We start from the raw sequence: 24,099 nt of genomic DNA, 5'->3' as shown, positions 1-24,099 counted from the left end.
CCAATTTACCTTTACTAAGTGATATATATTGATAACATATTTGTATATTTTACCTTCCTGGCCACACTCTTACCACCTCACCCTCCAAAGAAAAACGTATGAAAAAAAAGAAAACACAAACAGCAACTTTCACACCTGGCTAGTATTTGCTGTTCCCACTCATTGCACAGTGTTTTAGTGTCAAATATCATTCTTGTTTGATTCATGTGCCTCTGGTGTTTTTCCCTGTGGTAGTGGAAAAACTTTTAAGTCCCAAGCTGTAGAAAATGTTGATATAGAGAGTTCTTCTGGTTGGTGTAAATCTGTTTATATGTGACAGAGTGTATGCACTCTTCAATCAGAAGTATGGCTGACTTATTACCTGGAAGTGCAGTACACACCATCTCGCTACACCTTGAACGAAGCCATACCAGGTGAACCTTGGGATGCAGGTCTGAGAACTTCCCTCCCTCTACTGGCTTCTTCTGCTATTCTTTATTTTTTCCACAAGTATTTCTCTAATATAGAATAGCCTAACTTATTGGCTTAGCCACATTACATGCTCAAGCCTAGCCAATCAAGTGAAGATTAATAAACAATCTTTCACTCTGCCCATTCCTTGGATAACATTGCTGTAGCCACTGGTCAGCCCATCCCACCATGACTTATTACAGTCCCCAAATGTTACCTATCTTTGAGTCATCTGAGAAAAGCAGGCACTCCCGATTGGAAATACTGTCTGTTATTTGCTGAACATCTTACTGAACCATCTGCCTTGTTTGTTGTGGTTTGGTAGTTATGTTCAGAATTCCCTCTACAGCTTCTGTGTTCACTGCTGAACTAAATACCATTTCTCTTGCTTAGGATCACATAGAAGCTAAGCAGTACTCAAATTGCACTATTTACATTGACTAGCTTAGTTCTCTACTGGCCATGGAACTACTTCACGTTAGCTTATGCTCTGTTCTTGCTGATATTCAAAACCGGCTGACCCATTTCTCTTCAACATCTATCCAGTTTTTCTGGATACCAGGCCACGTTGGTATTCATGGGAACAAGCTCGCCGACACCGCAGTTAAATCTGTCTGTTCTGGAACTATCACTGCTGTGCCTGTTCCATACATGGACTGTAGTCCTGTATTCAAGGCTTGGCTTTGTGCCAATTGGTAGTCGACCTGGAATGAGCAATGTGAAAACAAGCTTTTCAAAATAAAGTCCTCTGTTGGACTTTGTCTGTCTTGCTTTTGCAAGGATCAGAAAGAGGAAGTTGTTCTAACTAGACTACGCATTGGTCACAGATTTTTAACTCCTCATTTTCTTTTATCTGGGAGAGATGCACCAGTGTATTGTCTGTGTAACACTCAGGTCACAATAAGTCACATTTTACTCTTTAGCTGTTGTTACGACTCTCAATGATGGGACCATTTTAAACATGTTTTGTCCCAATGTTTATCCGTAATGCTAGACAATTTTATTGGCGATGGTGACACTGTCCACCTTAGAAATGTTTTTAATTTTTTAAAGGCCATGAATCTTTTTAATGCTATTTAAGTTTTTTAATTTATATATTAGACTTTTTTTAATGTGATTCCCTTTTAAAAATCAAAGTACATCTAGTGTGATTTGAAATTAGAAAATGGACTTAACATGAAATAACTTTTTACTGGATGTTTGTTGCAGATAGCCTAGTTGCTTTGCACCATAAAACACCAAACCAACTAACCACTCTGCCCATAAATACAACACTTTTACATTACACAGTACTCTTTAATTCACCACTTCTACTGGTATTTCTTGCAGAAGAAGAATGTGGGGTTTCTTGAAGTGATGCTCCAAATAATCTTTCCCCACATGGACAACATGTTCCATAGATATTCCATTTCTGGTATTATGTTTCAAAAAGGGGCTTGGTTTGATTGTTTTCAAGTTGTATCAGTTCTTCCGTTTGCCTCACCAAAAATGAACCTTTGTTTCAGAGCTACTGCTCATGGGAATTACTACACATAAAAGGATTCACATTGCTATTGAGCCATAGTCTAATGGTAAGTACATCATAGGTTGTTGCATTACAAGTGAATATTTGTAAGGATGCGAAATTTGTTCAAAGCTTGGAAATGCATAGAAATCTTCAAGACAGTGACACAATGTAACATCTCTTTGTTGTGTAGAGAGATATGAAGTAAGGAAAATGTTAGCTTTTGTTTTGATGGAAAAAACTAGTCATCAATATCTAGTGTTATTGTTGTGGTAAAGAAACTTCCATAATTAACGTGTTTATCACTTCACTTAAAATTAAGTGTAATATTTGTACTTTTATGTTCTATCTTAGCCCATGTAATACATTTCAGAAATTCTTCTTTCACTTCCACAGCCAGACTTTGATGATAGCTTGTATTTCACCATCTGATCGAGACTTCATGGAAACATTAAACACGCTGAAGTATGCCAATCGAGCAAAGAATATTAAGAACAGGGTAATGGTTAATCAGGATAAATCCAGTCAAACAATTTCCATTCTTCGTCGTGAAATCCAGCAACTGCAGTTGGAGTTAATGGAATATAAACAGGTATTTATTAACTTGGAATTAATATCATTAATCCTTTTAATATAAAATTCTTGCTCTTGAAGTACTGTAGTCTGTGTTCTTGGAGTTTCATTGTGTATTTTCTAAGGCAGGTCGTATTTTGTTTTGTTTTTCTAGGGAAAGAGGCTTGTTGGGGAAGATGGAACAGAACAAATTAATGACATGTTCCATGAGAACACAATGTTACAAACTGAAAACAATAATCTTAGGACTCGTATTAAGGCATTACAAGAAACAGTAGAAAGACTGACTGTTAGAAATACAGAGCTGTTGGCAGATAAGGAGGCAGGAACCTGGATAACCTCAGGTATGTTTCTTAGAATAGTAATTTCAAACATTCAGTTGAAAAAAGAATTAACATAACATTTGTGTTCTTAAATGTTATTGAAGGGAAAGATGAAGTGTTTGTTATATGTTTGACAAACTGTAGAATGAAAGTGTATATTGTGATTTTCTTATGAAAAGCACTTTATCTGAATTTTATACAAAAATTATTATACAATGAAATTATTGTATTTGTTCTTAGTTTAATGACTATAATCATCCTTACCAGGAGTCCTGCTCCTTAACCTCTGTCCCCATCCCGTACACAGATTTACACATTTTGGAAGTAGTTGCAACTTTTCCTAATAACCACTTGGTCTTTAAAAATACATAATTTTGACTATCACACAGAAATACAAGCTACTATTGATCATAAAATCAGACTTTCAAATCAAAGCTTATTGTTAATCATTTGGCTTTTAAAATAATAATAAGAGCTATATTTTAAACCTTCAGGTACATTTATCTCCCCTCCCCCCCACCCATATTATTAGCAAACACTTAAATACTGTTCTTAGTTATAAGATACATATGAGGTTAGGTGCCAGTATGAACTGTACTGTTATATGTAGTTGTATTTGTAACTACTTGTGTTAAGTTTTACTATTACACTTATGGTATTTGATTTGTGCTGATTTAGTGAGTGCAAAACTGAGTAGCATTAGAATTAAGCCCCATTAAAGTTATGTTTGGAGATATTTGTAGTTTATATTCTTAACAATCATCTATTCTGTATTCCATTTAAGATACAATCATAAGATTTTATTTTTATAAATCAGAAACTGGCTTTACATAAGTCTTAATTCCAAGTGAGTATTTTTGGTTTCAGTATGAACTGGTTCCTCAAAAGTACTGCATTATTCGTGTTAAAATAACTCTTGATCTTGAAGTACAATGAATTAAATGTCAAAGCAGTGTGTTAGGGAAGTTAGTGTATTAGCAAATGGGAAATAAATCAAGGAAAAATCCCTTGTTAATGTATTAAATAGTTTTATTTTGTACAATAAGCATGATTAAGTATCATGGGAGGACTGTCTGCATCACTAGTGTTGGTTGGTATAAAATAGGTTGATGTAATAAGGATTCCCCAACCCCATGCACCTAACTTTCATTTGGTTCTGCTATATTTATAAGAACTCGGGGTGCTTAAAGTGGTAAAGTTACATCCTGTTGTAAAAATTTCATTTTATATATTTCTTATATAAAGCTAATATTCAGTGGCTATTATTTCAGACAAAGACCCATCAGAATCGGATATAAAAGGAATGATACAAGGATATCTCAAAGAGATAGAAGACCTAAGGTAAGTTGTGCTTTAAGGAAAGTTCATACATGTTGACATCAAACCTTAAATGGTATTTATCAATTTCTAACTTGTCATTTTATTAAAACAAGCATTGCAAAGCTTTTTTTTTTCTTAATCACAGAACTATATGTAGGTTAGGACCATTTTTACTGTGAATCTTACAAGTATTCTTTTGTAGTATGTAAATACTAAATGTTTCACTCTGCAGCATGTAAGTACTTTATATCACAACGTTTTTCACTTTTCCTGGATTATCCTGAGCCGTTGAGGTCACATACTCAAATCATGTATTTATTTCAACCTGAGGTGTGACATTCTGTAGACTTTCTAATCAAGGAACGTATTACAATTTAACACAACTGCTTCATCACATTTTACTTCACATTGAGTGTAGATAACTATCATGTGGGTTTAACATCAGAGATATTTCCACATTATAGTGTCTAGTTTTCTAATTGATCAGCTACAGAGTATTGAATACTGTTTTAACAGCTGATTTGTTATGACCTGTGATGTTTGTTTCATCTATTATAGCATCAAGATTCACTGGTGACTTCCAATCTGTTGTTTTGTCACATGTCTTCTACCTGATGATCATTTTAAGTTCCTTTTTATCTTTCGGGACTTTGCAAAGATACAAGTCTATTGCTGTTGAAAGGTGGCATTTTAGCAGTTGGTTTGGTCTATTTTAATTTGCTTTGACATCATACTATGTCTTGCCTTTTTAATCTACCTGAGAAAAATCACTACATAAAGCAGACTGCCCCTGTGCTAAGTTACTGGTTTAAGGTGTGGTACTCTCAAGTACTCATTAGCTGATCCCTCCATCAGACTTGTTGATGGTTGTTTACTGTCATACAACTGATAACAGAAGCTTTACATTAATGATTCATCTGTCACAAAATATTCCAGTTCTGTAGCTATAAAATGGAAAAGGAAAATATACAAGTTTTAGAGACATTTTTTACTTTGAAGAACTAAAACAAAGCATATGAAGAAAGGATTTGCAAGATGTTATGTACTGCAACTGTTGTGGGTTGTATTCTAGATTTGTAATGCTTGACTGTTAGCTTTGATAATACAAAGATCTCTGAAACATATTTTTGATTTTACATGTGTTTGCAGTTTATATTTAAAGGAGCTTGTTGGTAAACATGTTTTTTTCTGTTTACAAAGGGCAAAGCTCATGGAATCTGAGGGTATGTGTGTCCAGTTTCGAAGACAAGTCCAACGATCTCCAACTCGTCACTCGCTAAGTCCAACACTGGCTGCAGTATCTATTGTGGGGCATTATGATATTGGGGTTGACACTGAGGCTCCATCAGTCCACGAACTTTTAGTGGAAGCTAAGCGGGATGTGCATAAACTGAAGAAGAAAACAAAAGTTTTAAAAGAGTGAGTGAGTCGAGGATGATGTGTTTTATTTTAAAAGAGTGAGTGAGTCGAGGATGATGTGTTTTATTTTAAAAGAGTGAGTGAGTCGAGGATGATGTGTTTTATTTTAAAAGAGTGAGTGAGTCGAGGATGATGTGTTTTATTTTAAAAGAGTGAGTCGAGGATGATGTGTTTTATTTTAAAAGAGTGAGTGAGTCGAAGATGATATGTTTTATTTTAAAAGAGTGAGTGAGTCGAGGATGATGTGTTTTATTTTAAAAGAGTGAGTGAGTCGAGGATGATGTGTTTTATTTTAAAAAGAGTGAGTGAGTCGAGGATGATGTGTTTTATTTTAAAGAGTGAGTCGAGGATGATGTGTTTTATTTTAAAAGAGTGAGTGAGTCGAAGATGATATGTTTTATTTTAAAAGAGTGAGTGAGTCGAGGATGATGTGTTTTATTTTAAAAGAGTGAGTGAGTCGAGGATGATGTGTTTTATTTTAAAAGAGTGAGTGAGTCGAGGATGATGTGTTTTATTTTAAAAGAGTGAGTGAGTCGAGGATGATGTGTTTTATTTTTAAAGAGTGAGTGAGTCGAGGATGATATGTTTTATTTTAAAGAGTGAGTGAGTCGAGGATGATATGTTTTATTTTAAAAGAGTGAGTGAGTCGAGATGATGTGTTTTATTTTAAAAGAGTGAGTGAGTCGAGGATGATGTGTTTTATTTTAAAAGAGTGAGTGAGTCGAGGATGATGTGTTTTATTTTAAAAGAGTGAGTGAGTCGAGGATGATGTGTTTTATTTTAAAAGAGTGAGTGAGTCGAGGATGATGTGTTTTATTTTAAAAGAGTGAGTGAGTCGAGGATGATGTGTTTTATTTTAAAGAGTGAGTGAGTCGAGGATGATGTGTTTTATTTTAAAAGAGTGAGTGAGTCGAGGATGATGTGTTTTATTTTAAAGAGTGAGTGAGTCGAGGATGATGTGTTTTATTTTAAAAAGAGTGAGTGAGTCGAGGATGATGTGTTTTATTTTAAAAGAGTGAGTGAGTCGAAGATGATATGTTTTATTTTAAAAAAGAGTGAGTGAGTCGAGGATGATGTGTTTTATTTTAAAAGAGTGAGTGAGTCGAGGATGATGTGTTTTATTTTAAAAGAGTGAGTGAGTCGAGGATGATGTGTTTTATTTTAAAAGAGTGAGTCGAGGATGATGTGTTTTATTTTAAAAGAGTGAGTGAGTCGAAGATGATATGTTTTATTTTAAAAGAGTGAGTGAGTCGAGGATGATGTGTTTTATTTTAAAAGAGTGAGTGAGTCGAGGATGATGTGTTTTATTTTAAAAGAGTGAGTGAGTCGAGATGATGTGTTTTATTTTAAAAGAGTGAGTGAGTCGAGGATGATGTGTTTTATTTTAAAAAGAGTGAGTGAGTCGAGGATGATATGTTTTATTTTAAAAGAGTGAGTGAGTCGAGGATGATATGTTTTATTTTAAAGAGTGAGTGAGTCGAGGATGATGTGTTTTATTTTAAAAGAGTGAGTGAGTCGAGGATGATGTGTTTTATTTTAAAAGAGTGAGTGAGTCGAGGATGATGTGTTTTATTTTAAAAGAGTGAGTGAGTCGAGGATGATGTGTTTTATTTTAAAAGAGTGAGTGAGTCGAGGATGATGTGTTTTATTTTAAAAGAGTGAGTGAGTCGAGGATGATGTGTTTTATTTTAAAAGAGTGAGTGAGTCGAGGATGATGTGTTTTATTTTAAAAGAGTGAGTGAGTCGAGGATGATGTGTTTTATTTTAAAGAGTGAGTGAGTCGAGGATGATGTGTTTTATTTTAAAAGAGTGAGTGAGTCGAGGATGATGTGTTTTATTTTAAAGAGTGAGTGAGTCGAGATGATGTGTTTTATTTTAAAAAGTGAGTGAGTCGAGGATGATGTGTTTTATTTTAAAAGAGTGAGTGAGTCGAGGATGATGTGTTTTATTTTAAAAGAGTGAGTGAGTCGAGGATGATGTGTTTTATTTTAAAAGAGTGAGTGAGTCGAGGATGATGTGTTTTATTTTAAAAGAGTGAGTGAGTCGAGGATGATGTGTTTTATTTTAAAAGAGTGAGTGAGTCGAGGATGATGTGTTTTATTTTAAAAGAGTGAGTCGAGGATGATATGTTTTATTTTAAAAGAGTGAGTGAGTCGAGGATGATGTGTTTTATTTTAAAGAGTTGTACTAAGTAGCTAAAAAGGCCAAGTTATTTACAGGTAGGATATTGTTGAAAATTTTAGAGTATTCAGCTGATATATGTGTATGTAAAAATGTGTGATGATAGATGTTGTGCTGATATCTTCATTGAATACAGTTGTCAGAAATCTTGTATATAGTTTTCCATATTTGATCTTATAAGGTTACCTTTCTAGTCAAGCTTTTGTAAGACTCGTTGGACAGCCTTTTAAAAGTTCACTGAATATTACAGCTGTTTTTGTTTTAGGAATAACCTTTGAACAGTTAAAATGCTACAACTGTCAGTCTAAGTAGCATATAAGGGTTGTGTATAAAAATGTTTATTTAAGATAAATCATTGGTAACAAAAATTGTTTTTCTTCATCTCCATGTTTATAGTATATATATATATATATTCTTTTTAATAAAGAAAGGTTTTGATATTTTTAGAGGAAAAGAAAATGTTGGAGTTGATGAAGAAACAGAGCAGGATGGAGAGAAAGATGATAATGAAAAAGTTGAAGATGCTCAAGAAGTAAGAAAAACCTAACTAGAATTAAAGAATGCATAACTAGAAACATAAAATATGAGACATTCTGTTGTTAAATGTGCACTTGTGTAATGGATAACTGAATTTGATTGATGGCATTATTGTATTTGTTTAACAAATACATTGGGAAATATTTATAATTTAAGTATTACCTCAAATTCCAATGATTTGATTTTTCTTTTTTACTCTGAATATGAAATGCAAACAACAAAATTAGTGAGATTTGGTAAAGCACGTTTAAATATTTTATTTATTTTTTAAAGAAAATAGTTTCTATTATTAAGACTTATTATTTGAGATTTAGTTATTGACAAGACAGAGAAAATTAATTTATTCTCAACTCATACAGGCTTGTCATGGCCTTGTAGTTAAGGCATTTGGCTCACAATCTGAGGGTTGCTGGTACAAATCCCATCCATAAAAATGTTTGTCATTTTAGCCAGAGGAGTGTTATAATATTATTGTCAATCCCACTTCTCAGTGGTTAAGAGTAGTCCAAGAGTTTTTGGTGGGTGATATTTACCATTTGCTGATCCTCTCTCTAGTCTGTCACTTCAAAATTAGGTACAGCTATCATAGATGGCTCTCTAGTAGCTTTGTTTGAAAAATAAAACAAAATAAATATATTTCAGTTGTGCCATTTATCTAAATAAAAATATTTTGAAGACAGGAATGAAAAGTTTTGATGTAGTGAAGACCTTGTCATACAGAGCAAAATATCTTCCCACTAAAGAAACAAGACTGGATCAGCCCATTACCAGTTTCAAAACTATAACATCTACATTGCATAAAATTTCAAAAAATAGGTTTTCAATGTAATAATGCCAGAGGACTGAACCTGCAGATTGAATGTTTTGTTAGTTAATAAATACTTTATGCAGAGATTAAAAAGGTTTTGTTTTGTAAATGACTTTATTACTGTACCAACAGTCTGCTTTATTCTTTGAAAGATAACTGAGGAGTATGATGATGAAGATGATGACAGCTCTGAGTCAGAAACTGAAGATAAAGGTAAGTTTGAATGGGTTTAGTACATACTTATTTATCAAATATCTGTAATGTCTTACTGTGCAAACTCAATCAGTGAATTAAGTAAAATAATTTTAAGCTATTTATAAAACAAATATTTCCTGTCTTTCACTGGAACTTGTGAACATTTCTTCAGTAACAAGTAGTTTACATGGACACAGCAAGTATATAGGTGCAGAATAGGAGGAAGATGCCACATGACCAGAGATTGCTTAACAGCTTGCATCTTGGTATCTTGAGGTGTTGGTTTAGAGTTGGGTTATTATAAAGTTTTGCCTCATTACCTATTCAAGTGCGCTCTGCTAGTACAGCAGTATGTCTTTGGATTTACAATGCTAAAATCAGGGGTTTGATTCCCCTCGATGGGCTCAGCAGATAGTCCGATGTGGCTTTGCTATAAGAAAACACACACACACACCTGTTCAATCTGTCTTTAAATTTTTTTCTAAAAAGTGTTCCTTGTCATAAAATATTGCTCAATTATTTAAGGTTTTAATTAAATGTACTTCAGTAAAAACCTTTGCAGTTTTTCAAACTTTTTTGTGACAGTTTATTCAAGTCTATTGTGGTATCCAACAAATAAGTATATCAAATATCAAAATAAAGTGAGATTCTTAATGGTATACATGATTATAATGAAGTTTATCTTAATTTAAAACCACTTATAACATTCTGAACTAGATAGAGATTCATTAATTAATGTGTTATCTTAGGACAACCTAAACCAGGTAGAGGTGTATTACTTAATATGCTACTTTATAACATCTTAAACCAGGTAGAGGTGTATTACTTAATATGCTACTTTATAACATCCTAAACCAGGTAGAAGTGTATTATTTAATGTGTTACTTTAGAACTAGGTAGAGAATCATTACTTAGTGTTACTTTAGAATATTGTGAACTAGGTAGAGATTCATTACTTAATATTACTTTGGAACATAGTGAACTACATAGATTCATTACTTGGTGTTACTTTATGTTGTGAACTAGGTAGAGATTATTAATTAATTTTTAAGTACTATTATTAATTTACAACATTTAGATTACTTTCAACCATAAACAAATAGAACAGTACTAGATAATCCAATGTAGAACCGATCAATTATAATTATGTAATGTACAATTTGTTTTTCAGTACGACTCCTAGTTCTAGAATTAGGTTTGTTTTATTAGTTGCACATTTCTTGTGATTATCAGAAATCAGTAGTGTCTACAACAACAAGATGTTAATGAACTCAACCAATTTTTTTAAAAATATTTTATACCACTTTAAATGTACTTCTGCTGAAGTGGATATTTTGACTCCATGCTGTTTATAGTATAATATTATGCTTTGTTCATTTTGCTGAAAAATTAAGCATTTTTATAAGTGAAGCAACTTACAAAACATTTTTCTTTTTTAATATCTGACAAGTGAAAAATAACAACAAAAAATTATTTATATAAATGTTTCAAATAATTTTGACAATGTTTAAATATCTTTTGACTGTTAGAAAATTACAATGAGGATCTAGCTGAGCTGACGTGCGACATCAGCATAAAGCAGAAGCTCATTGAGGAATTGGAGAACAGCCAGCGTCGCTTGCAGATAATGAAACAACACTACGAAGACAAACTTCAACAGTTACAGAACAAAATCATAGATACTGAGCAGGAAAGAGACAGAGTTTTAGCAAACATGACAAGTAAGCATGCTGCCTAAAGTGGTGAATGTAATTATAACATTTCCATTCTGTAGCAGTTAAATTTATACTTTACTAGAGATTGCTGTTTTATCAGTAGAAGCTTTTAAAGTTTAGCTGAGAAGTAAAGTTATTAAATCTGTAAAATGATGTTAAACAACACGTCTTACTCTTATATTGATGTAACACTTTTTACCTTAATATAAAGAACCTGGTGTCTTGTTAAAATAACTATAACAAAACAAACAGATGTAATTTTTGGGTATTTAAAATTACACAATAATCAACATGTATTGTGCCCATGTTTATCATGGGGATCAAATCCAAATATTGGTGTCATAAGCCCCCAAAGTGGGGTTAGTGTTTGATGTTTATTATTTAGCATACATTAAACCACTGAGCCACTGGATGGATGAATATTCCTCATTTAGCATATTTTGTAAATATTTTTTTAAAGTGTAGATTTAGCGAGAATCTTCAGTGCTCACTTATGTATGTAAGATTTTTACAGTTACGTATAATAACTTGCAGAAGGTTTAGGAGGTCAGTCAGAAGATAAAGTTAGAAGGGTGCGAAGACTTCGAGAAGAAACTTAATACCCTTCAGAGTGAGTTGAAAAAGATGCAAACAGCAAAGAAAGAACACGCCAATTTAATGAAGAATCAAGCTCAGTATGAACGGCAGTTGAAACAGTTGCGACAAGAAGTTGCAGACATGAAAAAAGCCAAGGTTAGTGTTAAATTATGTAGTTTATTATGCTGAAGTTGATGTGATATAAAGCTGTTTTTTTAAAGGTTAGAAAGGGCCATGAAATTCACAATGTAAATACTAAAATTTCAATTACCTGTTTTCATTTGACTTACTGATTCCCAGCAAATATGGTGAATTATAACATTGAATGTACGATGTTTATGTTCTAAAGTTACTTTGCTTGAAACTCTATGTTCCATAAACTTGTATTAATTTGTTATCAAATTCTGAAACCATTGATTTTTTTTTTTAAACTGTTACTTTAATGAAAGAACAATCAAGAACAAAACTTAACATAGAATAATTTTCAACTTAAGAATATAAGCTACTCTCAGGATAAGTGTAATTTATAATGTAATCACCTTAAGAAATTTTGAAGCAGTTTGTATATACCTCAGAATGGCTGGTGTGAGTATTAACACTTTTAGTGATAAGCAGAGAACAACATTTCAACCTTCCAAGGTCATATTCAGGTTAAATTGTGAAAGTGTTAATACTCATACAAGCTGTTCTGAGATGCATGTTTATTTCAAGTGGGTTTCTTTTTATCAAGAATTTAAAGCAGTTTGTTAAAGAACAAAACCATAAATGTCTTTAAAATCATCGAATTTGACTTTTTTCATTTTGCAGCTATGATTTCTATGATATTATAGGGTATAGTTTATTTGCAGCTATGATTTGTATGATATTATAGGGTATAGTTCATTTAATTTCTTTTCCTGTGAATGTTTGTTAGATATAAAAAAAATATGTTCCTCCAACAAGGTCTACAATAGTTCAACTTGCAGTATTTATCTTTTTGGTACCAAAACAGTTATCAAGAATAATGATAACTTGTTTCTATAATGAATAACCATGATAGTATCAAGATGTTACTACAAGTGAAGCTAATAGTAAACTTTTTTCATTAATTCTTATTATTGAACATTTAATTAATTTTTTTAGGTTCGTTTAGTAAACAAAATGAAGGAGGAAAGTCAGAAACATAAGATACAAGAACAGCGTAAAAATAAAGAGATTGCACAGTTGAAAAAAGAAAGTCGAAAACATGAGAACCAGATCCGGACTCTGGAAGCCGAGAAAAGAACTAAGGAAGCTGTGCTACGTAGGAAGCAGGAAGAAGTGTTAGTCCTGAGAAAAATGAGTAAGCCCATGTCTGATAAGGTTGCTGGAAGGATTGGACGGACAACACAACGTAAGTACCCGGACTGTATTTTGTTACTTTTACACACACATTTTTAATATTCTCTAAGTACTTTTGCAATTCAAGTTGAATCAATTTAACCTTGGAGTTACTACTATCGGTGATGGTGGTGGGGTTCACTGTGGACATTATCTCTCTTAAACTATTTATGCTTTATGGGTCCATGAATTTGTTAGCTACAGTTAATATTGCAACTAATCCCACTAATTACTGCTGGGGCTTTCTCTACATTTAACATAAAACTGACTGATCATATCCAATTTTATTTTGGGGATCAGTTCTTTACAAAGAAACCAATGGGTAAAATTACTCTGTTATACAAAAACTGGACTTTTCTTGTAATGAATGGCGTAAAAACTAGTATGTAACTTGAAGGTTAATAATTTTTTCAGTATAATTGTACTGATAAGCATGAATTTTTGTTGCATTTTTACTTTGAATGATATATGTAATATATAACTGTTTTGAAAGAGTAAGGTTGTAGTAGCTTAATTGCTGGCATAGATAATTGTCTGTAGTATTGTGATAGTTTAATAAACTGACATAGATAATTGTCTGTAGTATTGTGATAGTTTAATAACTGACATAGATAATTGTCTGTAGTATTGTGATAGTTTAATAAACTGACATAGATAATTGTCTGTAGTATTGTGATAGTTTAATAACTGACATAGATAATTGTCTGTAATATTGTGATAGTTTAATAACTGACATAGATAATTGTCTGTAGTATTGTGATAGTTTAATAACTGACATAGATAATTGTCTGTAGTATTGTGATAGTTTAATAACTGACATAGATAATTGTCTGTAGTATTGTGATAGTTTAATAACTGACATAGATAATTGTCTGTAGTATTGTGATAGTTTAATAACTGACATAGATAATTGTCTGTAGTATTCTGATAGTTTAATAAACTGACATAGATAATTGTCTGTAGTATTCTGATAGTTTAATAAACTGACATAGATAATTGTCTGTAGTATTGTGATAGTTTAATAACTGACATAGATAATTGTCTGTAGTATTGTGATAGTTTAATAACTGACATAGATAATTGTCTGTAGTATTGTGATAGTTTAATAACTGACATAGATAATTGTCTGTAGTATTGTGATAGTTTAATAACTGACATAGATAATTGTCTGTAGTATTGTGATATAATAACTGACATAGATCTGTCTGTAGTATTGTGATAGTTTAATAAACTGACATAGATAATTGTCTGTAGTATTGTGATAGTTTAATAAACTGACATAATTTAACTGTCTGTAGTATTGTGATAGTTTAATAAACTGACATAGATAATTGTCTGTAGTATTCTGATAGTTTAATAAACTGACATAGATAATTGTCTGTAGTATTGTGATAGTTTAATAAACTGACATAATTTAACTGTCTGTAGTATTGTGATAGTTTAATAAACTGACATAGATAATTGTCTGTAGTATTCTGATAGTTTAATAAACTGACATAGATAATTGTCTGTAGTATTCTGATAGTTTAATAAACTGACATAGATAATTGTCTGTAGTATTCTGATAGTTTAATAAACTGACATAGATAATTGTCTGTAGTATTCTGATAGTTTAATAAACTGACATAGATAATTGTCTGTAGTATTCTGATAGTTTAATAAACTGACATAGATAACTGTCTGTAGTATTTTGATAGTTTAATAAACTGACATAGATAACTGTCTGTAGTATTGTGATAGTTTAATAAACTGACATAGATAACTGTCTGTAGTATTGTGATAGTTTAATAAACTGACATAGATAACTGTCTGTAGTATTGTGATAGTTTAATAAACTGACATAGATAACTGTCTGTAGTATTGTGATAGTTTAATAAACTGACATAGATAACTGTCTGTAGTATTGTGATAGTTTAATAAACTGACATAATTTAACTGTCTGTAGTATTGTGATAGTTTAATAAACTGACATAATTTAACTGTCTGTAGTATTGTGATAGTTTAATAAACTGACATAATTTAACTGTCTGTAGTATTGTGATAGTTTAATAAACTGACATAATTTAACTGTCTGTAGTATTGTGATAGTTTAATAAACTGACATAATTTAACTGTCTGTAGTATTGTGATAGTTTAATAAACTGACATAATTTAACTGTCTGTAGTATTGTGATAGTTTAATAAACTGACATAATTTAACTGTCTGTAGTATTGTGATAGTTTAATAAACTGACATAATTTAACTGTCTGTAGTATTGTGATAGTTTAATAAACTGACATAATTTAACTGTCTGTAGTACTGATGTAATTTTTTTGTCTATTCTAGCACTCACTACCAGAAGACGTCTTCCTTTTTCACCCAAAGTAGCTAAACAGAAGTGGCAACGTTTAGAGAAGGGGGTAAAGTGGGGCTTGAAATTAGCTTGTAGTTCATAACATACATATTTAGCCTCTTTATTTTATGACAACTATTTCAAGTAGAATACAAGCCCTTTTGTTCTTTTAGCCTTACAACATTGTGACTGTTGCTGTCAGAGTTTGATTTTCTAAAAGGAAATTAAATTTATATATTATTCATTAAAATCTTTGTTAGTCTAAACAATTAGTTGAAACTTTTTTTCAGGTTTCAAAACTATTTCAGTTCATTTAATTTGGTATTGCTTGCTTACTTTAGGAAAAAAATACTTCTTATAAATCACTGCTGCAGTCATAACTATTGGACTTTCACTAATTTAAATGAAAGTTAATGTTTAATGAAATAAGTGAAGCATTTATAGTACTAAAAAGTTAAAAGTACATTGTATGAAAATAATTTTGATTTTTTTAGAATATAAATGAATATGTGTTGGGCTTGTTTTTGTTACAGTAAAATAGTTTCTTCATTGCTGTGTATTTTATTGCATTTAGGTTTTAAATGTTGGCAAGTAAAAGTGTGGGGGGGGGGTTATATGGGAGAAAGTTGCTAAGATTACACGTGGAAAAAGTTATTTCCTTTTTCAAACTGCTGGGTACTGATGGTTCTCAGACTTTTCAAACTGCTGGGTACTGATGGTTCTGAGACTTTTCAAACTACTGGGTACTGATGGTTCTCAGACTTTTCAAACTGCTGGGTACTGATGGTTCTCAGACTTTTCAAACTGCTGGGTACTGATGGTTCTCAAACTTTTCAAACTACTGGGTACTGATGGTTCTCAAACTTTTCAAACTACTGGGTACTGATGGTTCTCAAACTTTTCAAACTAATGGATACTGATGGTTCTCAAACTTTTCAAACTGCTGGGTACTGATGGTTCTCAAACTTTTCAAACTGCTGGGTACTGATGGTTCTCAAACTTTTCAAACTGCTGGGTACTGATGGTTCTCAAACTTTTCAAACTGCTGGGTACTGATGGTTCTCAAACCTTTCAAACTGCTGGGTACTGATGGTTCTCAAACTTTTCAAACTGCTGGGTACTGATGGTTCTCAAATTTTTCAAACTATTTGGTACTGATGGTTCTCAAACGTTTCAACAGGAAACTCTGGAATAATTACATGTGGATATTTTTAACTACACAGAAATGCATTATACACAGTACAAAAAGACTGGTCTTACTGGATTTACCACTTTTAAGACATGTTATTGTTCATTTTAAAAACTGAAACTTTGACTGCTATCCAACACCATTCTTTGGATCTGTTTGTTAAGAACTATTGTTGGATTAGTAACTGCTAGATTTTTGCTGGTTTAAGTGAAAGGTAATATTTAATGAATGGTGATAATGAATCAAAGGACATTTTTAACAATTTTAATAGTCTATGAGTTGATACACTTCAAATATTTTTGTTTTACTGCTTTAACAGATCACCAAGTTGGCATTAAACAAGCAGAGTATTTCAAATGTGGAACGAGAAATGGACAAGTGGTTGCTGGTAATTTAAAACATTACTTTAAAACAAATGTTGAAGCTAATATTATAAGTTAATGTTCCTAAATATTATGCTTTATTGTTTAATGAAAATAAGTTTCAAGTTCCTGCTCATTTAGCATTACTTGTGACTCATGTCAGGTGTTTTTAGTTCCACAAAGTTATTAGTTAGTCTAAAATTACTCCAGTTATACAGTTATAAATATTCGTTTGAAATATTTCAAAAATTTAGAACTAAGTTAGTGTTCCTGAATGTTAACAAAAATTTTGTTTATAAGTTTGTTTTAAGGAACCAAAATTATTTTCTGTAGAAGCACCAACGAATATTTTACAAGCTTTCCTTCTTGGAATAACTTGTTATGTTTTCTTTTTCAGGAAAGAGAGAAGCTGAGTCATTGTTTGGAAAGAGTTTGTAAAAAAAGAGACCAAGCAATATTAGATGGAAAGGTATTGAAGTATCAAATATTATTTCTTATGTTACTAATGGAAGAAAAAAAGAGGTTTATCTTCATATAAATAATTGTTACGGTAATTTTAACTGTGTTCCTAATGTATATTTATTAGCTCTATTGTTACTGGTTGGGTGTTTCGGTACCATTTTTAGCATGTTTTGTAACTGACTGGATTTTTGTGTGATTGTTTGAAATCTGTTGTATGTATGAAACTTTGTAGAATGGATGGCAACTGCCTGTTGTGGAGAAACAAGTTTAGAGGACAACATTTTGAAAGTCTTCTGCCTTTCGACTTCGAGGCGGAATTCTATCTATTGTGTGTAGATAGAATAAAATGCAGATTTAAGAGTGATTGATTAAAACAAAAACAAATATATATAAATATTGTGAAGTTATCCCTGCTCTCTTTACCAGTTCTAGAAAGTAGTTAGAAAAATTAGTCATGCATCATATTTTTGAAAAACTTTGATCCAGCTTGCAACAGTTGTTATGAACATGAATGAGAACTGGGATAAATGATTTACTAAATTCATAGGTTTTAACATACAGGTGCAAACCAGTTTGATCTGCAGCAAGTTTAAACATAATAAAAGCTAAATTAAAGTCTGATTGTTATATGCTCAAATCTTTCTACATTATGTTCTTTTAGTTGGGCTTTTATTCCGAGTTGGTATCAGTTTAAGACTTTGTTTTCCTAAAAGTTATTAGTTTGTAAATGTCATTTTTCCACTGGACCATTAATTATATTTTTTTGCTATTTTCCATCTGTTCATTTCCACTTTTGTTTAAAAAAAAAAACTCACTTTGAAAACACCTCAAACATTGTAATTCTATATTTCAACTAAGTTAGACAATATTCATGTGAATTTTAACTTTAGTTAATAGAGATGAACAGAATAAATATACTGCATTTTTAAAACTATAGAATTTGACTGTTTGAAAATCTTTATGGTATGGTATTTAAGTGTGTTAACTTTGCAGGGAGAAACAGTAATTCGTGACTTGGAAGATGAACTTGAAAATTTGAAGGCTAATATTGACTATGTTCATGAAAACATTTCAGAGTGCCAGTCAAGTGTAATGCAGATGGAAGAATCTAAAGTATGTTATACATCTCACCTACAGACTTACATCATTACTTATTTCATAAGTTTATGTGGGTATTTGAATGTGTTGTTGCAGATTGTGTTTGGATGAACAGTAATATATTATTATGCTAGGATTATACTTGGGTTTTGAAAGATGTACACATTTTGATTGTTAATAGTCTCTTTGAACTTGTGATTGTTTTCAATGTTCAACACATAATTATATTGTAGGATGGCCCAGGTGTTTTAGATGTTAAACATTGCTAACAGCCTCTTCTTCTTCTAAGATGTTTCAGATGTTAACAAGCTTCTTGTATTGCAGGATGATATGGATATTCTGGATGTTAACACTGTCCTTGGACAGCTTCAGATGGATGAAGCAAAGTACCTTGTTGAAAAATTATTAAATATGGCTATTAATCAGGTGAGAAGTTTGCGAGTACCAAAAAACTTTACTGATCTCCAAAGTTCTTAACACATCATATAAGGAAATGAGCCTTACTATCTCACACTGTGATAACACGCAAATACAGTTCACTCAGAATTATTTGCTATAGACTGTACTCTTGTAAAAGAAACAAAATAGATCTTTTTGAACAAGTGCAGAAATTAGAAACATGAATCATGTGAAAATATAAGCTAACATGTGTTTTAAAAGTTTTGATCATGGTGTTTGAATCTTTTTCCATGTGTTTATTGTGTACAGCACTGAATGTTTGTACACACATGTTTTAGTAGTTTGTACAGCAGAAGAATGGGATTTTAGGTGAGATTTTTCTTTTGTTTTTTTACTACATGTACTGCGTTCATATCACAAATATAATAAAAGCATTGTATGGAAATAGTAAAATTATCTCAAGATCACTATATTCACCTCTTTATCAGATCCCAAGTTCGAAATACTGTCAGGTAAAGTTGTAATATTCCTCTAACAGTAACTTAGCTTGTGTCTTTATATCTTGCAGAGCTTCCAAGTGGCCCAGAAGGAAGCCAACTTGAAAGAAATGGAAGTCAAGCTGAAGCAGGTGGTTGATAGCAACGCTGTGCAACAGCAACTTTTGCAACATGTTTTACAGCAGGCTAATGAAGAACTGTATAACTATGTTATGGCTAGTGTAGAACCAGGTATGAATGTAACACAAAAATTTACATCATGAAAATAGGGGTCAGTTTTAAGTATCTCTTCTATCCCAGAAAGAGGGGTCAGTTTCAAGTGCCACTCCATTCCTGGGAATGTGAGTCAGTTTTAAGTATCTCTTCCATCCTAGAAAAGAGGTGTCAGTTTTAAGTGTTACCTCCATCCTAGAAACAGAGTAGAACTTTAAACTAAGAGCTAGTTTTCCAAGTAAAAAACAAATTCATTCAGTAATGAATTTGTTCTTTCTTTTTGCTTGCTGTCTAAATATTGAGCATTAATTATTTTCTTTAGCCATCTATCATGAATGTGAAACAGTAAATAAGGTACAACTCTGAACGAGTAGTTCATCTGTGGAGTACATGGTGTTTGATGAATGTGAAACAGTAAATAAGGTACAACTCTGAACGAGTAGTTCATCTGTGGAGTACGTGGTGTTTGATGAATGTGAAACAGTAAATAAAGTACAACTCTGAACGAGTAGTTCATCTGTGGAGTACGTGGTGTTTGATGAATGTGAAACAGTAAATAAGGTACAACTCTGAACGAGTAGTTCATCTGTGGAGTACGTGGTGTTTGATGAATGTGAAACAGTAAATAAGGTACAACTCTGAACGAGTAGTTCATCTGTGGAGTACATGGTGTTTGATGAATGTGAAACAGTAAATAAGGTACAACTCTGAACGAGTAGTTCATCTGTGGAGTACGTGGTGTTTGATGAATGTGAAACAGTAAATAAAGTACAACTCTGAACGAGTAGTTCATCTGTGGAGTACGTGGTGTTTGATGAATGTGAAACAGTAAATAAGGTACAACTCTGAACGAGTAGTTCATCTGTGGAGTACGTGGTGTTTGATGAATGTGAAACAGTAAATAAGGTACAACTCTGAACGAGTAGTTCATCTGTGGAGTACGTGGTGTTTGATGAATGTGAAACAGTAAATAAAGTACAACTCTGAACGAGTAGTTCATCTGTGGAGTACATGGTGTTTGATGAATGTGAAACAGTAAATAAGGTACAACTCTGAACGAGTAGTTCATCTGTGGAATACGTGGTGTTTGATGAATGTGAAACAGTAAATAAGGTACAACTCTGAACGAGTAGTTCATCTGTGGAGTAATGGTGTTTGATGAATGTAAAACAGTAAATAAAGTACAACTCTGAACGAGTAGTTCATCTGTGGAGTAACGTGGTGTTTGATGAATGTGAAACAGTAAATAAGGTACAACTCTGAACGAGTAGTTCATCTGTGGAGTACATGGTGTTTGATGAATGTGAAACAGTAAATAAAGTACAACTCTGAACGAGTAGTTCATCTGTGGAGTACGTGGTGTTTGATGAATGTGAAACAGTAAATAAGGTACAACTCTGAACAGTAGTTCATCTGTGGAGTACGTGGTGTTTGATGAATGTGAAACAGTAAATAAGGTACAACTCTGAACGAGTAGTTCATCTGTGGAGTGCGTGGTGTTTGATGAATGTGAAACAGTAAATAAGGTACAACTCTGAACGAGTAGTTCATCTGTGGAGTAACGTGGTGTTTGATGAATGTGAAACAGTAAATAAGGTACAACTCTGAACGAGTAGTTCATCTGTGAGTAATGCGTGGTGTTTGATGAATGTGAAACAGTAAATAAGGTACAACTCTGAACGAGTAGTTCATCTGTGGAGTACGTGGTGTTTGATGAATGTGAAACAGTAAATAAGGTACAACTCTGAACCAGTAGTTCATCTGTGGAGTAATGGTGTTTGATGAATGTGAAACAGTAAATAAGGTACAACTCTGAACGAGTAGTTCATCTGTGGAGTACGTGGTGTTTGATGAATGTGAAACAGTAAATAAGGTACAACTCTGAACGAGTAGTTCATCTGTGGAGTAATGGTGTTTGATGAATGTGAAACAGTAAATAAGGTACAACTCTGAACGAGTAGTTCATCTGTGGAGTACGTGGTGTTTGATGAATGTGAAACAGTAAATAAGGTACAACTCTGAACGAGTAGTTCATCTGTGGAGTACGTGGTGTTTGATGAATGTGAAACAGTAAATAAGGTACAACTCTGAACGAGTAGTTCACCTGTGGAGTACGTGGTGTTTGATGAATGTGAAACAGTAAATAAGGTACAACTCTGAACGAGTAGTTCACCTGTGGAGTACGTGGTGTTTGATGAATGTGAAACAGTAAATAAGGTACAACTCTGAACGAGTAGTTCACCTGTGGAGTACATGATGTTTGATGAAATTGAAACAGTAAATAAATTACAACTCCGTACAAGAAGTTCGTCTGTGAAATACATGGTGTTTGAGAATTAGAAACTTACACTTGGGATACACTTACTGTTGTGAAAAAATACATTTTAACACTACAGAAGTGCATGAATTCAGTATGTGAATGGGTTTTTTTTTACATATGATAAACATATATCTGGATTGGATGGCATGAAATTATAGTTATAAAGACAGAATTCCTATTTTGATGAACATACATGTTGATTGTAGGGTGTGAAATTATTGGTATAAATGTAGCAGATTGTATATCTAGTTGAACATCCATTTTGAGTGGGTGGTGTGAAACTGGTTTATAAATACAACAGAATCTGTATCATTTTAAACTTGCATATTGAATGGTGTAGTATAAAACTGTTTATAAATGTATCAGAATGTGTCTCCCAGTGCATTAATCTGTTTATGTTGAGCTTAACATTTTACAGATATACCTGAAACGGCTGTTTTTTACTTTAATAGGTTTATTCATCATTCACCTCTATTTCCATCTCAAGTAATCTCTTGTTAAAAGCAAGCCCTTGTAACTTATTAATTTTGAAGTTTCTAACAAGTTGTTGAATTTATTTTAAATTTTTTCAAACATAACTTTGCATTAATTCTGTTTTATTCTTTAGTTGTTGGAAAATGTTAACTGTGGTTTTAAGAGTTATTCTCTAGTTGTTGGAAGATGTTAACTGTGGTTTTAAGAGTTTATTCTCTAGTTGTTGGAAGATGTTAACTGTGGTTTTAAGAGTTTATTCTCTAGTTGTTGGAAGATGTTAACCGTGGTTTTAAGAGTTTATTCTCTAGTTGTTGGAAGATATTAACCGTGGTTTTAAGAGTAACACAATTTATAAAATCATATAAAATTGTTTGTAACTTCCACAGTTTCTGGTGAGATATTCAGAGGCTGTAGTTACAGACTCAGTTTAATGAACTTAGTAGTTCACCTGTACCACCACAACAAACTATTTTGTTCCAGTAAGGAAGGAGACTTCTCTGAATTAATTGTTTTGATCAAGGATGGAAAATATTATCCGACATACCTTTTTATTCACTGTAGGTTTGGGAATAATTGGCTTGTATTTTGCTTATACATACTAAATCCATCCATACTGAACAATATTTATTGTTCTTGTTGGAATTACTTCTTTGCTTACATTATCACTTATTGGTATCTCGTTATGACAACAGGGACACAAACCAGATTAATATTTGATTACGACACCACAAACATGAACCATATCAGTAACTTATATCTGATAATTTGTGATTGTCATTAATAAATAATGTTTTAAAATATTATTTGATGTGATATTAATTAAAGCAAATTTTCAATTGTATTAACAACTAAGTCTGTTTACTTAATTCATGTAATAATATTCAATCTTTTTTAAACCTATATATGCCTTGTAATTTAATAGGTTTACATTTAAATTCTCATTTCTGGAAAGTGAAATTTAAGACTGATATAACTATATGCTATTTCAGAATATTTAAAAAGTGAAGAAACGTCTAGGTCAAGTTCCCTGCAGATAGGTGAGCATGCTCAAAACGAGAGTCGTGGAGTTAATTGCTATCATTAATTCTTCATAATATATATTAAGTTGGATTGCTTTCTTACTAAATGTAGATGCTCTCTTAAAATCATTTTCAAGTTTTGAATGCATAGATAAAATGTGTTGAGTGGTTAGTTCAAACTCAGTCCATTTTTCATCCTTAGCTGGAGTAGATGTTGTCTGTTTGAGCCTTAATATTTATTTATATTAATAGAGATGTTTAATTAAAGCTTGTTCTCTTTTAAATTATGTAAAATGCTTTGTTAATATTTATCCTTTATTATGTTTTGTATATAATTTGCAACATGCCCTATACTTCCCATTTTATGAGACCAACAGAGTAAATGTGTTTTCTCATGTTATCAAAAGCTATTGACTTTCCATAGAAACAAAAAACATTTTAGCTGGATTTTCAGTGTTCAAATCGGAGACATCGCTAAGCACTGGCACACGGGGCTTGTGCCCCATTTCTTTTTAACAGTACCCTGAATCACCAGTTGGTGTTTTGAAAAAATAAGAACAGAAAACCGTGATCTATATCAAACTGAAACACTGAAAATTCCCATAGGTGTTGCTAGTCTTAAAAGATTTGGAGTTCAGTAGTTCTGATATGGGTATTAACACTTTTACTGCTAATGAGAGAACAACGTTTAGACCTTCCTAGGTCATCTTCAGGTTAAGAAAGAGTTTGAAAGTGACCGTTGCTGGACACGTCTTCGGATGAGAGTATAAACG

At 32.3% G+C, this 24,099-nt stretch overlaps 1 protein-coding gene across 1 annotated transcript in view; it reads left to right on the top strand.

Annotated features, from left to right (window-relative positions):
* The window catches only part of LOC143248085 (kinesin-like protein KIF21A), a 56,860-nt gene that overhangs the window by 15,380 nt on the left and 17,381 nt on the right, over positions 1-24,099 (top strand). The window contains 17 exon segments of the mRNA XM_076496521.1: positions 2,351-2,546; positions 2,682-2,871; positions 4,122-4,191; positions 5,371-5,589; positions 8,218-8,302; positions 9,268-9,328; positions 10,840-11,031; positions 11,563-11,602; positions 11,604-11,757; positions 12,724-12,973; positions 15,287-15,360; positions 16,802-16,870; positions 17,242-17,313; positions 18,300-18,419; positions 18,729-18,830; positions 19,372-19,531; positions 23,297-23,344. Of these exon segments, the coding sequence (XP_076352636.1) occupies positions 2,351-2,546; positions 2,682-2,871; positions 4,122-4,191; positions 5,371-5,589; positions 8,218-8,302; positions 9,268-9,328; positions 10,840-11,031; positions 11,563-11,602; positions 11,604-11,757; positions 12,724-12,973; positions 15,287-15,360; positions 16,802-16,870; positions 17,242-17,313; positions 18,300-18,419; positions 18,729-18,830; positions 19,372-19,531; positions 23,297-23,344 (2,102 nt within the window).

The sequence above is a fragment of the Tachypleus tridentatus genome, chromosome 4, assembly GCF_004210375.1.
Source record: "Tachypleus tridentatus isolate NWPU-2018 chromosome 4, ASM421037v1, whole genome shotgun sequence".
NCBI classification, from domain to species: domain Eukaryota; kingdom Metazoa; phylum Arthropoda; class Merostomata; order Xiphosura; family Limulidae; genus Tachypleus; species Tachypleus tridentatus.
The sequence above is the reverse complement of the archived record's forward strand: the minus strand, read 5'-3'. Positions and strand labels throughout refer to the sequence as shown.